General features: G+C 42.2%; 1 protein-coding gene across 2 annotated transcripts in view; it reads right to left on the bottom strand.

The window, feature by feature from the left end:
* Positions 1–9,526: 9,526 nt before the first annotated feature.
* Positions 9,527–15,757, bottom strand: part of IL22RA1 (interleukin 22 receptor subunit alpha 1) — an 89,334-nt gene continuing 83,103 nt past the window's right edge. For both annotated transcript variants that reach the window (XM_069756943.1, XM_069756944.1), the window contains 2 exons: positions 15,113–15,234; positions 9,527–12,557 (listed from right to left, as the gene is read on the bottom strand). In XM_069756943.1, the coding sequence (XP_069613044.1) occupies positions 11,769–12,557; positions 15,113–15,234 (911 nt within the window). In that variant the 3' untranslated portion in view covers positions 9,527–11,768. The remainder of the gene's footprint in view (positions 12,558–15,112; positions 15,235–15,757) is intronic.

Raw genomic sequence — 15,757 nt, 5'->3', positions numbered from 1 at the left:
CCATGTTGGTGTCCAGCTGGGGTTGTCAGGGGGTACATGGTGATGTTCCATTTCTGTCAATTTCGTCATCCACCCCTTCTGAGGTTCCAGAGTTCTTGTCTGATTACCGGGATGTATTTGATGAGCCCAAGTCCGATGCCCTGCCTCCGCATAGGGATTGTAATTGTGCTATCAATTTGATTCCTGGTAGTAAATTCCCAAAAGGTCGACTGTTTAATTTATCCGTGACTGAGCACACCGCTATGCGTAGTTATGTGAAGGAATCCCTGGAAAAGGGGCATATTCGCCCGTCTTCGTCGCCATTAGGAGCAGGGTTCTTTTTTGTAGCCAAGAAGGATGGTTCGCTGAGACCGTGTATAGATTACCGCCTTCTTAATAAGATCACTGTTAAATTTCAGTACCCCTTGCCATTGTTATCTGATTTGTTTGCTCGTATTAAGGGGGCTAGTTGGTTCACTAAGATAGATCTTCGTGGTGCGTATAATCTGGTGAGAATCAGGCAAGGCGATGAATGGAAAACTGCATTTAATACGCCCGAGGGTCATTTTGAGTATCTAGTGATGCCGTTCGGACTTGCCAATGCTCCATCAGTGTTTCAGTCCTTTATGCATGACATCTTCCGTGAGTACCTGGATAAATTCCTGATTGTGTATTTGGATGATGTTTTGGTCTTTTCGGATGATTGGGAGTCTCATGTGAAGCAGGTCAGAATGTTGTTCCAGGTCCTTCGTGCTACTTCCTTGTTTGTGAAGGGATCAAAGTGTCTCTTTGGTGTGCAGAAGGTTTCATTTTTGGGGTTCATCTTTTCCCCTTCTACTATCGAGATGGATCCTGTTAAGGTCCAAGCCATTAATATCAAAAACAGCTAACATAGAAAAAACTCAGAAAAAATACATACCATGAGATACGGCCTTCCCAAAATCCTGTCTGATGACAAATGCACACTAAGCAGGATGCAGCAGGCCTCCACTGATAAAGGCTAGGGGCGGCACAGGTGCAAACTACTTGATAAAAACAGCCACCCCAACCAAACATTGCAGGGGTTGGCTGCCTAGCAGAAAAAATGCACATTGATATGACTCACATAGGACGCCAGTCACACTGATAAGTGTGGTGCACAGTGTCTGTATGCAACCTATTGATGACGCCCCTTGTATTAACAGGCGGGCTGCCCAGCACTAAAAAAATGCAGCACACAGTGACAGACGCCCCAGAAAAACCTAGCCAACATAAAGAGGCCTGGCCACATCCTGCAAAAAAGGATATGATAAAGTGCAAAAAAATGCATGCATATGATAAATGCATACACTATATGGGGTATTGGTTTAATGTTTTGGCCAAAATAAAGTAAGCCCGCAACCCAACGCCAAGGGTCCCCATAATATTGCGGGTCCTACCACTAATATCAAAAACAGCTAACATAGAAAAAACTCAGAAAAAATACATACCATGAGATACGGCCTTCCCAAAACCCTGTCTGATGACAAATGCACACTAAGCAGGATGCAGCAGGCCTCCACTGATAAAGGCTAGGGGCGGCACAGGTGCAAACTACTTGATAAAAACAGCCACCCCAACCAAACATTGCAGGGGTTGGCTGCCTAGCAGAAAAAATGCACATTGATATGACTCACATAGGACGCCAGTCACACTGATAAGTGTGGTGCACAGTGTCTGTATGCAACCTATTGATGACGCCCCTTGTATTAACAGGCGGGCTGCCCAGCACTAAAAAAATGCAGCACACAGTGACAGACGCCCCAGAAAAACCTAGCCAACATAAAGAGGCCTTGCCACATCCTGCAAAAAAGGATATGATAAAGTGCAAAAAAAAATGTGCATTTTTTCTGCTAGGCAGCCAACCCCTGCAATGTTTGGTTGGGGTGGCTGTTTTTATCAAGTAGTTTGCACCTGTGCCGCCCCTAGCCTTTATCAGTGGAGGCCTGCTGCATCCTGCTTAGTGTGCATTTGTCATCAGACAGGGTTTTGGGAAGGCCGTATCTCATGGTATGTATTTTTTCTGAGTTTTTTCTATGTTAGCTGTTTTTGATATTAGTGGTAGGACCCGCAATATTATGGGGACCCTTGGCGTTGGGTTGCGGGCTTACTTTATTTTGGCCAAAATATTAAACCAATACCCCATATAGTGTATGCATTTATCATATGCATGCATTTTTTTGCACTTTATCATATCCTTTTTTGCAGGATGTGGCCAGGCCTCTTTATGTTGGCTAGGTGTTTCTGGGGCGTCTGTCACTGTGTGCTGCATTTTTTTAGTGCTGGGCAGCCCGCCTGTTAATACAAGGGGCGTCATCAATAGGTTGCATACAGACACTGTGCACCACACTTATCAGTGTGACTGGCGTCCTATGTGAGTCATATCAATGTGCATTTTTTCTGCTAGGCAGCCAACCCCTGCAATGTTTGGTTGGGGTGGCTGTTTTTATCAAGCAGTTTGCACCTGTGCCGCCCCTAGCCTTTATCAGTGGAGGCCTGCTGCATCCTGCTTAGTGTGCATTTGTCATCAGACAGGGTTTTGGGAAAGCCGTATCTCATGGTATGTATTTTTTCTAAGGTCCAAGCCATCCATGATTGGACTCAGCTGACATCTCTGAAAAGTCTGCAAAAGTTCCTGGGCTTTGCTAATTTTTATCGTCGCTTCATCTGCAATTTTTCTAGTGTTGCCAAACCATTGACCGATTTGACCAAGAAGGGTGCTGATTTGGTCAATTGGTCTTCTGCTGCTGTGGAAGCCTTTCAAGAGTTGAAGCGTCGTTTTTCTTCTGCCCCTGTGTTGTGTCAACCAGATGTTTCTCTTCCGTTCCAGGTCGAGGTTGATGCTTCTGAGATTGGAGCAGGGGCTGTTTTGTCACAGAGAGGTTCTGGTTGCTCAGTGATGAAACCATGCGCTTTCTTTTCCAGGAAGTTTTCGCCTGCTGAGCGAAATTATGATGTGGGCAACCGAGAGTTGCTGGCCATGAAGTGGGCATTCGAGGAGTGGCGTCACTGGCTTGAAGGAGCTAAGCATCGCGTGGTGGTATTGACTGATCATAAGAACTTGACTTATCTCGAGTCTGCCAAGCGCTTGAATCCTAGACAAGCTCGTTGGTCGTTGTTTTTTGCCCGTTTTGACTTTGTGATTTCGTACCTTCCGGGCTCTAAAAATGTGAAGGCGGATGCTCTGTCTAGGAGTTTTGTGCCCGACTCTCCGGGTTTATCTGAGCCGGCGGGTATCCTCAAGGAAGGAGTAATTGTGTCTGCCATCTCCCCTGATTTGCGGCGGGTGCTGCAAAAATTTCAGGCTAATAAGCCTGATCGTTGCCCAGCGGAGAAACTGTTTGTCCCTGATAGGTGGACGAATAGAGTTATCTCTGAACTTCATTGTTCGGTGTTGGCTGGTCATCCTGGAATCTTTGGTACCAGAGAGTTAGTGGCTAGATCCTTTTGGTGGTCCTCTCTGTCGCGGGATGTGCGTACTTTTGTGCAGTAATGTGGGATTTGTGCTCGGGCTAAGCCCTGCTGTTCTCGTGCCAGTGGGTTGCTTTTGCCCTTGCCAGTCCCGAAGAGGCCTTGGACACATATCTCTATGGATTTTATTTCTGACCTTCCCGTTTCTCAAAAGATGTCAGTCATTTGGGTGGTCTGTGATCGCTTTTCTAAGATGGTCCATCTGGTACCCTTGTCTAAATTGCCTTCCTCCTCTGATTTGGTGCCTTTGTTCTTCCAGCATGTGGTTCGTTTGCATGGCATTCCAGAGAATATTGTTTCTGACAGAGGTTCCCAGTTTGTTTCGAGGTTTTGGCGAGCCTTTTGTAGTAGGACGGGCATTGACTTGTCTTTTTCCTCGGCTTTCCATCCTCAGACTAATGGCCAGACCGAACGAACCAATCAGACCTTGGAAACATATCTGAGATGCTTTGTTTCTGCTGATCAGGATGACTGGGTGTCTTTTTTGCCTTTGGCTGAGTTCGCCCTTAATAATCGGGCCAGCTCGGCTACCTTGGTTTCGCCGTTTTTCTGCAATTCTGGGTTCCATCCTCGTTTCTCTTCAGGACAGGTTGAGTCTTCGGACTGTCCTGGTGTGGATACTGTGGTGGACAGGTTGCAGCAGATTTGGACTCAGGTAGTGGACAATTTGACCTTGTCCCAGGAGAAGGCTCAACTTTTCGCTAATCGCAGACGCCGTGTGGGTCCCCGACTTCGTGTTGGGGATCTGGTTTGGTTATCTTCTCGTCATATTCCTATGAAGGTTTCCTCTCCTAAGTTTAAACCTCGTTTTATTGGTCCGTATAGGATTTCTGAGGTTCTTAATCCTGTGTCTTTTCGTCTGACCCTTCCAGATTCTTTTTCCATACATAACGTATTCCATAGGTCATTGTTGCGGAGATACGTGGCACCTATGGTCCCATCTGTTGAGCCTCCTGCCCCGGTTTTGGTGGAGGGGGAATTGGAGTATATTGTGGAGAAGATTTTGGATTCTCGTGTTTCAAGACGGAAACTCCAGTATCTGGTTAAATGGAAGGGTTATGCTCAGGAAGATAATTCCTGGGTTTTTGCCTCTGATGTCCATGCTCCCGATCTTGTTCGTGCCTTTCATATGGCTCATCCTGGTTGGCCTGGGGGCTCTGGTGAGGGTTCGGTGACCCCTCCTCAAGGGGGGGGGGTACTGTTGTGAATTCTGTGGCAGAGTTCACTCCTGTGGTCACAAGTGGTACTTCGGCTGTTTCTCTCTGGGAGCTTCCGTTTGTGGAGGAAAGTGGTACTGCAGCTTCTGAGTTTCCTCCCTCAGGTGATCTGGTGAGGTCGTTAGCTGCTTCTCTACTTAACTCCACCTGATGCTTTGATCCATGCTTCCTGTCAATGTTCCAGTGCTGGACTTGTGTTTCTCTGGATCATTCCTGTGGCCTGCTGCTCTGCATAGCTAAGTGCTTCTTTGCTATTTGTTGCTATTTTTTCTGTCCAGCTTGTCTATTTGTTTTGCTGGAAGCTCTGGGACGCAAAGGGTGTACCTCCGTGCCGTTAGTTCGGTACGGAGGGTCTTTTTGCCCCTTTGCGTGGTTTTCTTTAGGGTTTTGTGTAGACCGCAAAGTTATCTTTCCTATCCTCGTTCTGTCTAGAATATCGGGCCTCACTTTGCTGAATCTATTTCATCCCTACGTTTGTCTTTTCATCTTACTCACAGTCATTATATGTGGGGGGCTGCCTTTTCCTTTTGGGGTATTTCTCTGAGGCAAGGTAGGCTTATTTTTCTATCTTCAGGCTAGTTAGTTTCTCAGGCTGTGCCGAGTTACATAGGGAGCGTTAGGCGCAATCCACAGCTGCCTCTAGTTGTGTTTGGAGAGGATCAGGAATTGCGGTCTACAGAGTTTCCACGTCTCAGAGCTCATTCTATTATTTTGGGTTATTGTCAGATCACTGTATGTGCTCTGATCGCTATGTACATTGTGTTACTGAATTGTCTATCACAACAGTACCCGCTGACAACCCCAGCTGGACACAGACATGGATTTCCAATCTAATACTGGATTATGGACTTGTTGCCATGGCAACCCTAACACGACCACATCATGCAGATTATGCAACACCAGAAAGCGAATAACCTCCTGATGTGCAGGAGCCATGCACATGGTCAGCTGGGTCCAGTACTGAGGCTTATTCTTGGCCAAAGGCGTAGCATTAATTCCTCTCAATGGAATAGGACACTGCAAGGGCTCCAAGAAAAACCCACAACGCCTAGCATACTCCAAGTCCATCAAATTCAGGGCAGCGCCTGAATCCACAAATGCCATGACAGAATACGACGACAAAGAGCAGATCAAGGTAACGGACAGAAGAAATTTTGACTGTACCGTACCAATGGTGGCAGACCTAGCCAACCGCTTAGTGCGCTTAGGACAATCAGAGATAGCATGAGTGGAATCACCACAGTAGAAACACAGCCCATTCAGACGTCTGTGTTCTTGCCGTTCAACTCTGGTTAAAGTCCTATCGCACTGCATAGGCTCAGGTTTAATCTCAGGTAATACCGCCAAATGGTACACAGATTTACGCTCACGCAAGCGTCGACCGATCTGAATGGCTAAAGACATAGACTCATTCAGACCAGCAGGCATAGGAAATCCCACCATGACATCCTTAAGGGCTTCAGAGAGACCTTTTCTGAAAATAGCTGTGAGCGCACCTTCATTCCATTGAGTGAGTACGGACCACTTCCTAAATTTCTGACAATATACCTCTATCTCATCCTGACCCTGACACAGAGCCAGCAAATTTTTCTCTGACTGATCCACTGAATTAGGTTCATCGTACAGCAATCCGAGCACCAGGAAAAACGCATCGATATTACTTAATGCAGGATCTCCTGACGCAAGAGAAAATGCCCAGTCCTGAGGGTCGCCACGTAAAAAAGAAATAATGATCCTAACTTGTTGAACTGGGTCACCAGAGGAGCGAGGTTTCAAAGCCAGAAATAGTTTACAATTATTTTTGAAACTCAGAAATTTAGTTCTATCTCCAAAAAACAAATCAGGAATAGGAATTCTCGGTTCTAACATAGAATTCTGAACCACAAAGTCTTGAATATTTTGTACTCTTGCCGTGAGCTGATCCACACATGAAGACAGACCTTTAATGTCCATCGCTACACCTGTGTCCTGAACCACCGAAATGTCTAGGGGAAAAAAAAGGCAAAACACAGTGCAGAGAAAAAAAAATGGTCTCAGAACTTCTTTTTTTCCTCTATTGAGAATCATTAGTACTTTGGGCCTCCAGTACTGTTGTGAAAGGTAATTCAGTACCACAATGGACATAGAGGTCAGAACACATACAGTGACCTGACAATAACCCAAAAACATAGAACGAGCTCTGAGACGTGGGAACTCTGCTGACCGCAATCCCTAATCCTCTCCAACCACACTAGAGGCAGCCGTGGATTGCGCCTAACGCTCCCTATGCAACTCGGCACAGCCTGAGAAACTAGCTAACCTGAAGATAGAAAATAAGCCTACCTTGCCTCAGAGAAATACCCCAAAGGAAAAGGCAGCCCCCACATATAATGACTGTGAGTTAAGATGAAAAGACAAACGTAGAGATGAAATAGATTTAGCAAAGTGAGGCCCGACTTTCTGAACAGAGCGAGGATAGGAAAGGTAACTTTGCGGTCAACACAAAACCCTACAAAAACCATGCAAAGGGGGCAAAAAGACCCTCCGTACCGAACTAACGGCACGGAGGTACACCCTCTGCGTCCCAGAGCTTCCAGCAAGCAGGAAAAAACAAATAGACAAGCTGGACAGAAAAAACAGCAAACAAAATAGCAAAGCGGAACTTAGCTATGCAGAGCAGCAGGCCACAGGAACGATCCAGGAGGAAACAGGTCCAATACTAGAACATTGACTGGAGGCCAGGATCAAAGCACTAGGTGGAGTTTAATAGAGCAGCACCTAACGACTTCACCACATCACCTGAGGAAGGAAACTCAGAAGCCGCAGTACCACTTTCCTCCACCAACGGAAGCTCACAGAGAGAATCAGCCGAAGTACCACTTGTGACCACAGGAGGGAGCTCTGCCACAGAATTCACAACACTTCCAGATCCAGTTGCAGCAGATGCAATGATTGCATTTATGCTTTGGACAAAACTAAGATGTTTTATTCTTCCTCTGGTAAATCTTATGATATTACTTCTTTTATTAATTATGATACCAAATATGTAGTATATTGCATCTGCTGCCTGTCATGTAAGGTTCAATACATTGGGTGTACCACACGCAAAATAGAAAAAAGAATTGCGGAACATTTGGCCAATATTCATAATAAGAATGCGGCATATTCTGGTGCCTCTAAACACTTTGTCAATGTTCACAAAGGGGATACCTCCCAATTTGCATCTTTTGCATTCGAGAAGGTGCACAATCCCATTCGGGGTGGCAATAGGCAAAAGCTTTTGACAATACGTGAAGCCTTTTGGATATTAAAATTGAACAGCAAATATCCCAGAGGCATGAATTTAAGAAATGTTTAGTTTCATGTTTATTGGTATTTTTGTGTCCATCAATTGTCCTCCCACTTTGTAACACTTGGGGCATAATCAATGTAATTGCACACACGCTTTTTGATTGGTGCTCTTATATAGGCTTATGTCACTTTTAGTTATACATCCTATGATTAAGGGCTCTGGCAATGTGCCAGAAAGGCATCAGGTGTTTCTCATGTTTTTAATATGGCGTGACATGCCGAAATAAAGTTTTTGGATATTTTTATACGGGTTGGTGTGCCGGATCCATTTCCTTTGTTTTCTCTCCATGGCTGTGCTCACCAGCGGAACGAGCACCCACCTGTTTGTTTGATTGGACTCAGCCTCATTTGGTATTCATTCTGGACTATGTTGACAGCTCCCAAACCTCTCTCTCCTACATGAATAAGGATCTTTACCTTAAAATGGCAGTTTTAAAAAGAAATACATATGACATACAAACAAATTGTACAGAAACAGAAGATTAGGCATCCCTGGTCCTGGAAATGTCAAAATCCAAGAAATGTTGACTGTCTGAAGCTGTAAAGCTCCTTAACGGTTAAAAGATCATATTTAAAAATTGCCCAGTAGTCTGTAAATCCCAAAAATTTAACGCGCAATTCATCAAGCCCAGTGATTTTCTAGCTGGTCTTGATGAGGGTTGTGGTGAAGTCAGATGTTTCTGATTCATAAAAAGGAGCATGCACTTTCATCAATCTGGGGTGTCTGATGAGTGGCATGCGCCTTTGCATGCCAAACTAGAAATCTCACTCCAGTCAGGGACTGGAGTGAGATTTTTGGTGTATTTCGGTGTATTTCTGGTGTATATGAATATGACAACTCGTCATGAAGAGTTGCTCCAATTTTGAGACTTCACATCTTTTCTGACACTTTTTTTTTAAAAACTTGGTAAGTTGGAGCCTAAGATTATTTTGAGGTTCATACCTTTAATATCTACTACATATTACCTGTACATTCTACATTTTTGGAGTTTGTAATGAAATGTTGCGGAGAGGCTGTTTCTACCTTGTGTGTGTTCTTTGTGGCTTTCTTTAATGGCAAAGGGCATTTACCGTAAGTGTCAATATCAATGGAATTATAATGGACTTTTGAAACCTATTCTGATACATAAACATCTCTTTTCACCAAGAATACTATTGATTGCAACGAAATACGTATGAAATTTCTTTTTTCTTAATTTCTCACGTAGAATTGTGAACTATTAAAATGCTGCAAGTGTCATATTCGTGATATCTCCCTACCAACACCAAAAATTAAAATGTTGCTTTCTGAACCTAGTACAACATTATAATAGTAAAAACAAAATTACATTGGCAAACTAGAAATTTTTGCAGCCAGAAAAATAGGCTGTTCAGTTGATGAATACTTTGGTCAGCTGTAGTTCACCACCAGCCGCGAAGCGCCTCAGTGCTAAAGCCTCCTAATAGCCCTGTTCTAAAAAATTCTGAGCAGATCTGTGTAAAAGGAAAACGTTCTTTGTTGGAGCCTCTAGTAATCCTACAGTTTGAGAACACTCTCCTTTATTTTGATAGAGTAAACATTTGTAGCATAGTGGATGAGGCAGCCGTGCCTACCGCAGTAGAGACGGTCACCAAGATACTCTGTAGACAGCAGACACATGCTAGAATTTCATTGCCGGTGAAAGTGCGATATGGCAGGTGCAAGAGATTATCGCAGAATACCAACACTCTGAATGTTTCTCAGTGTCGGCTCAGTAACTCCGGTCAAATTATTCTCCAAGCTTAGACCAGGAACTCGTTGTAGGATAAACCATGCTGTTATTCAGCCATACTTCTACATTTTTCAAGATACCCATGACAATTGCCTGCCCTTTACTCTACTATACAGTTGCAATTATTGCTTTTTTACACTGTATATGCCGAATGTTGAATAACATTAAACTACCGGTAGTTTTCTTAACTTTTTAAAGGGGTAAAATTGAAAAAACAAGCAATTTTGCAAATTTACCTCTTATTAAAAATCCTCTCCTTTCTGAAGAACGGAGGGATTTTTAATTTGACCATTTACTGCTAATTGCATAAGCAGAGTGTGCACTTGCAAGCTGTTCATTATACTGCTTGCAAGCACAGCATTGCTGGATCAGGCCAGTTTCAGGGTCTCCACGCTGTTTTGATGCTGTCAATACCTTGTGAGGGAGGCGCAAGGGATGCAAAAGCAGTGAGCAGAACTGTGGACTCAGCTTCTTGGCCATACCGCCATACCACCTAAAAGATCATGTAGTTCATTCTAAGGAGGAAATCTGTTGCAATTTTATGCTCTCAATGGTTTGGGCTGACAGACTCTCTTTCTGATCATTTTTTTTTTTGCATTAAAGAGAACCCGTCATGGTGATTATGGTAAAGTAAAGGGATGGCCAGAATGGCACTGTTATATGGATTCAATAGATACTGTTAGTGAAGAAATCTGCGTCCTGGTTGTTCTTTAATCCACATTCAATGTTTAGGTGTAATAACCTTTTGTGCACAAGGGCCGAGGGTAGAGTCTTCAGCTCTGTCTCTGATCCTCCGCCTGCCTGTGGTGTATATATCTGCCTACATTTTTAAAACCTGGTGGTGGCACGTGCACAGATTTAGATCTTGGCTCAATGACAAGCCAAGGTCTATATCTACGCATGTGCCTCCACAGGTGCCATTTTGCTGAAGACTGCCCTGAGATGAATGTGCACATGCGCTGCCACTGGTGCAATTTCATAGAAGACAGCTGGGAGATGAATCTGCACAAGCTCCACCAGCGGTGCCAATTGCCCAGGCTCAAACTTTAAAAAAAGGAGGCAGATACAGACACTGGAGACAGGCGGAGGGGTAAGGTCAGAGATGAAGACCATATCCACAGTCCTGCCTATGGACAGAAAGGGCGAATTAAAGAATAGCCAAGAGGCGTATTTCTTCACTAAATGTATCTATTAAATCGCTAAAACAGTACAATTATGGCCATTCTTCACTTTGACATGCAAAATCATGCTGAAGGGTTCTCTTTAAAGAGATATTCTTATCTTGAACATTTATGACAATCACATTTCTGACAATGACAAATGACGCACCATTACTTGTCTCAAGAATGTCCTGTGGATATGAAATCCGTACCGGTATACAAGATATCAATACCCCTTTAAGAATTTCAATCTCTTTTAGAGCAGAGCATATAATCCTTGATATACCAGCCATAGAGTCAGGGAACATAACTGCTATGTACTCCATGGAAGTGGTAGGAGGGAACTTTCTGGTATTTTTTTACCACTTTAAGGAATTCAGCTTGAAACTAATGGTAAGTTGTTTGGCAGCTCAGTCCTTCTGCATAATAAAGTCAGAAATGTGTAGATGTCAGCCCATCTCCTTTATTCACCTGACTGGCTTTTGGAGTTACCACTGGAAGTGGAACACAAAGTGACAGTAGAACAATAGAAAAATATATACATATATAAATATATGTTACTGATATATAGAGTACATTACTACTTGATTAAGCAAAAACAAACGGATATATATACATACAGTATATATATATATATATTTATAACGTTACGTATATTATATAAATAACATATATAAAACTCAGTGTTTCTTTCATAGTTAATCAAGTAGTATCAAGCTCACACAACTTCTAAAAACTAATATACAGTATTACTAATAGCTATTATGTTAAATGTCCCCCAATAGTTATTTGATGGTGGTTTCTATTTTTGTTCTCACTTTCTTTACATGATCCTAATGAGTCTATAGTACATTTACAGAATGCATTGCTTTTTTGTATACATTTGTTCTGTCCAAAGCATCTGTTGAGGAATTTTCTACAGGACTCTGTAAAACATACGAACCACCACCATGTCCTAGTAAACTGTGTTGTGGGTTGTGTTCCTCCATCTGGTTACATGTATAACCATCAAAACGTAAGTCTGATTGTAACATTGGACGATCTTCCGTAGTCTGTTCCATGTGCGCAGTGGAATCGCCATCATCCCTTACTTTAACACTTGATAATAATTCCAGTGGGCTGATGCTGTTGAGAACAGAAGTTGACTCTTCACTACATGAAGAGGAGAGCAGATTGAATTTGAAGGGATCATCTATGAAAGCACTGGGCACATCACCGTCATCGTTTGCAAAAGCTTGATGCGTGTTCATCTGGAACTCTCCTTTAGAAGCTTTGCTGAAGAAATAGAAGGTAGTATTTTGGAGATATGGCACATGACTTCTTGTCTTGTCTAACACCTCACTGTAATGTACTGAGGAAACCGGACTGCTAAAAGGCTTTGGCGGACAATATGACTTTGGTGTGTCCCCTGTGGAATCCTGTCCTGGTGTTGTACCACCATGTGACTGACTTGCATACATTTGCAGTTGTGAATTCCCAGATATCTCTTGCCAGGTTTTTCTTGACATCTTTGGGTCTTTTTGCTCATAATTTTGCACAAATGTAGATGGACAAAATCCCACAGTAAAGGAGCTTATCACCTTTTCCTTCGGCAGGATCATTAGAGGCAGGGTTGTAGATTTCTTGAAAGCCTGTATCATGAACACAATAATAATATTTTAATTGTTGGAACCTTGAGAAAATTGTTTGAATATCAGCTATAATTGTAGAAGTTAGGTGTAAGCAAACTGCACATATAAAGTGCTAAGACATCACCCACCCTTTGTGGATTATTCTTGAGATTACGCAGGGAAGATACATACTTTCCCACCATCATGAAATTTTACTTGGAGATTCTAGAATTCATATGTGTCACTAATTAAGATATGTTCTGGCAATAATCTAGGCTCAATCTTAAAAAGGAGCAAGGTCATTAGCTGCATAAAATGTGAAAAGCATTAGAAAAGCACACAATAGCGTATTTAGGGTAGTTTTAGGCAGAGATGTTCCAGCCGATTTATAGTTACACCCATGCATGACAACTTCTTCATAACCGACTATGTTTTCTTACTTGATCAAGTAACATCCAGGCTTAGGAGTAAATCTTTCAAGATAATAACCATGAATGAAAACCCACCAGATAGTCATTGATGTAAATGACTAAATACAAACTGCTCTCTTGTCCTAGATCAAGGTTATGGTTGATCACTGAAAATCATTTTAGCTTTTATACAAAGTTACATGTGAAAATCTACATTTTCTGAGATATTTTGTGTCACACATTGTGACACTCAAAAAGTGGAAACATTATTATGCCTCTTACTTTTAGGCCAAGTTATCATGTCTAGTATTTGGTCAGTATTTTTCATCAGTATTTGCAATCCAAAACCCGGAATGGAACAATCAGAGGAAAAGTATAATAGAAACATATGCACCACTTCTGTATTTATCACCCACTCCTGGTTTCGGCTTACAAATACTGAGGTAAAATACTGACCAAATATTCAACGTGTTCACGTGGCCTTAGGATTCGTTTACAAAAATCAATTGGCAAAATTAAACAACCAATTGTTAAATATTCACCAATCTACAGTTCTTTAATAGCCTACTTACACAGGCAGACTGCGGTAAATGATATGCTGCCATTGTTCTCTGCAGTGTGAGTCCTGTTTACACAGGAGAATGCACCTCTGAGAACAATTTTTGTGCAGCACAAAAGAGCATGACACCTGACAAACCAGCGTTTTGTTCAATGACCGGGTGTTCGGCAGCCTATTTATACTGCAAGATTATCATGAAATGAGTGTTCCCTTGAATGCCCATTCATGATAATCTTGAAGTGTAAATGGACCCTTACAGACAATCAACTTTTTGGGGATCCTTCAGCAGGAAAATGGGTGCCCTTTTTTACGGTTTTCAACTGGCACTATGTTATTGAAATTGTCAAGTGAACTTAAATGGTTGTCCTGAAATCACATTGTTTCACTTATTCAGAGGATAAGTAAAAAACTGCTGATTACTGGGGGTTCCATCACTGGTACAACCAGAAGTAAGAAGCACATGCACTTCCATGTTATTCAAAGTCTATGGGACTAGCAAAAATGGCCATGTATAGCCATTAGCTGCCAATGCCATTTACTTTGAATGGAGTGGCTCATATATGCATATGCTCGGCCTTCACTTCATACAAAAGGGATTCAAGATCCCCCTTCTTGTGTTTGAGAGACCTCAAGAATAAAAAAAAACAATAAGTTGTGATTGTGGGACAGCCTCTTTAAATAATACAATGAGACACTTCTGCTCCAAAAAAAATGATAAGGATATTGGAAAATATAAAAGTCAATATTGCTTCTTAGAAAATCAGTAGAAAAACAGAAATAACCTTTGGGGCCTGTTAACCCTGCTGTTGTCTTCAGTCTGGGGAGACCGATTTTGAACTTTGGTATTTTTGGGGGTGTTCAAGATGCGGTTCTGAAACTTGTGGTTGATTGACTTAAATGAGGAAGGGTCGGTCGGCAACAGGTTTCAGAGCCGCATCTTGAATATTTTAAAGAATATTGAAGTTCAAGGTCGGTCATTTTTGACCGAAGACAACAGCAGGGTTGAGTGGCCAAATTATGGCTGCAATGTTCCGTAGGTATGGCTTGAAAAAGTAAGAAAATAGAAATTCTGAATGCAAAAAAAACCAGTTGTTCACGTTCCCTGTAAAGAATGTATAGTTGACCTGCACAAGAATGTAAAAATCTAAAGAATATGTGTCTTGTTCTGACAGAGGGAATGTGACGTATTGTTTTCATGTATTAATGCATCAATACCATAATCACCGGCATTTTCTAATGAAGTAGCCCCGGAAAACATCTAAACGCATGATGCCCCGTGACAATGCAATGACTAGATCTCTTGAGCTGTCAGATGACAGGCTAAATTCACAAGCCTGTGTTATAGAGTTTGTGTACAGACCACAAAGCCCAGACCGACCGCAGGTCTCCTGACCCAAATTAACCTGTGGACGGTCTATACATGAACCGTAAAATAGTGTGGTGGCGAAATCCTGCTGACAGATTCCCTTTAATCCTTGTAACCAATAGTGCCTGGATTCCCCACTATTTCATCACTATTACCATACAGCATTATAAATGAATTAATATCGAGTGTTTATATCACAAATAACACAGATTCATGCAATATTTCCCTGGGGCATACTCACTAAAGAATGGGGTGTTTTCACTTGTTGTTTTATGTATTTACAGCTGAAAAAAAGTAATCCACCACCCAAGATGGTGACAAAAACAGCGATCAGACAGGCAATCAACATGACCAATGAATAATCTGCAAACAGAAAATACACATACATATAAAAACATATCATAGTAAAACATGCAGAAATGTTCTGTAAACATTTGCACCATTTATATAGCTGAAAATAATAACTTATTGTATCTGTAAGTGAACTATAAAATCAATCATTACGTGCCTTGAGATGGAAATTTTTAAAGTGTATGTATGTCTCTCTCTCGTCACTGTATTACCTGTACATTTACACTATACACTATATACAGAGCGCTTGTGTATAATATTACTGGTGATCACTGTATTATCTGTATACTGACACTATATAGAGAGCTCTTGTGTATAATGTCACTGGTGATCCCTGTAGTACCTGTATGCTGACACTATATACAGAGCTCCTGTGTATAATGTCACTGGTGATCCCAGTAGTACCTGTACAGTGACGCTATATACAGAGCTCTTGTGTATAATGTCACTGGTGATCACTGTGTTTTCTGTGTACTTACACTCAGGGGCGTAACGATCATGGTCGCACCTTCTATGATTGCTATACCCCTGAATG

Source organism: Ranitomeya imitator, chromosome 3, assembly GCF_032444005.1.
Source record: "Ranitomeya imitator isolate aRanImi1 chromosome 3, aRanImi1.pri, whole genome shotgun sequence".
Taxonomy (NCBI): domain Eukaryota; kingdom Metazoa; phylum Chordata; class Amphibia; order Anura; family Dendrobatidae; genus Ranitomeya; species Ranitomeya imitator.
Note: the sequence above shows the minus strand (reverse complement) of the source record. Positions and strands in the feature narration are given on the sequence as shown.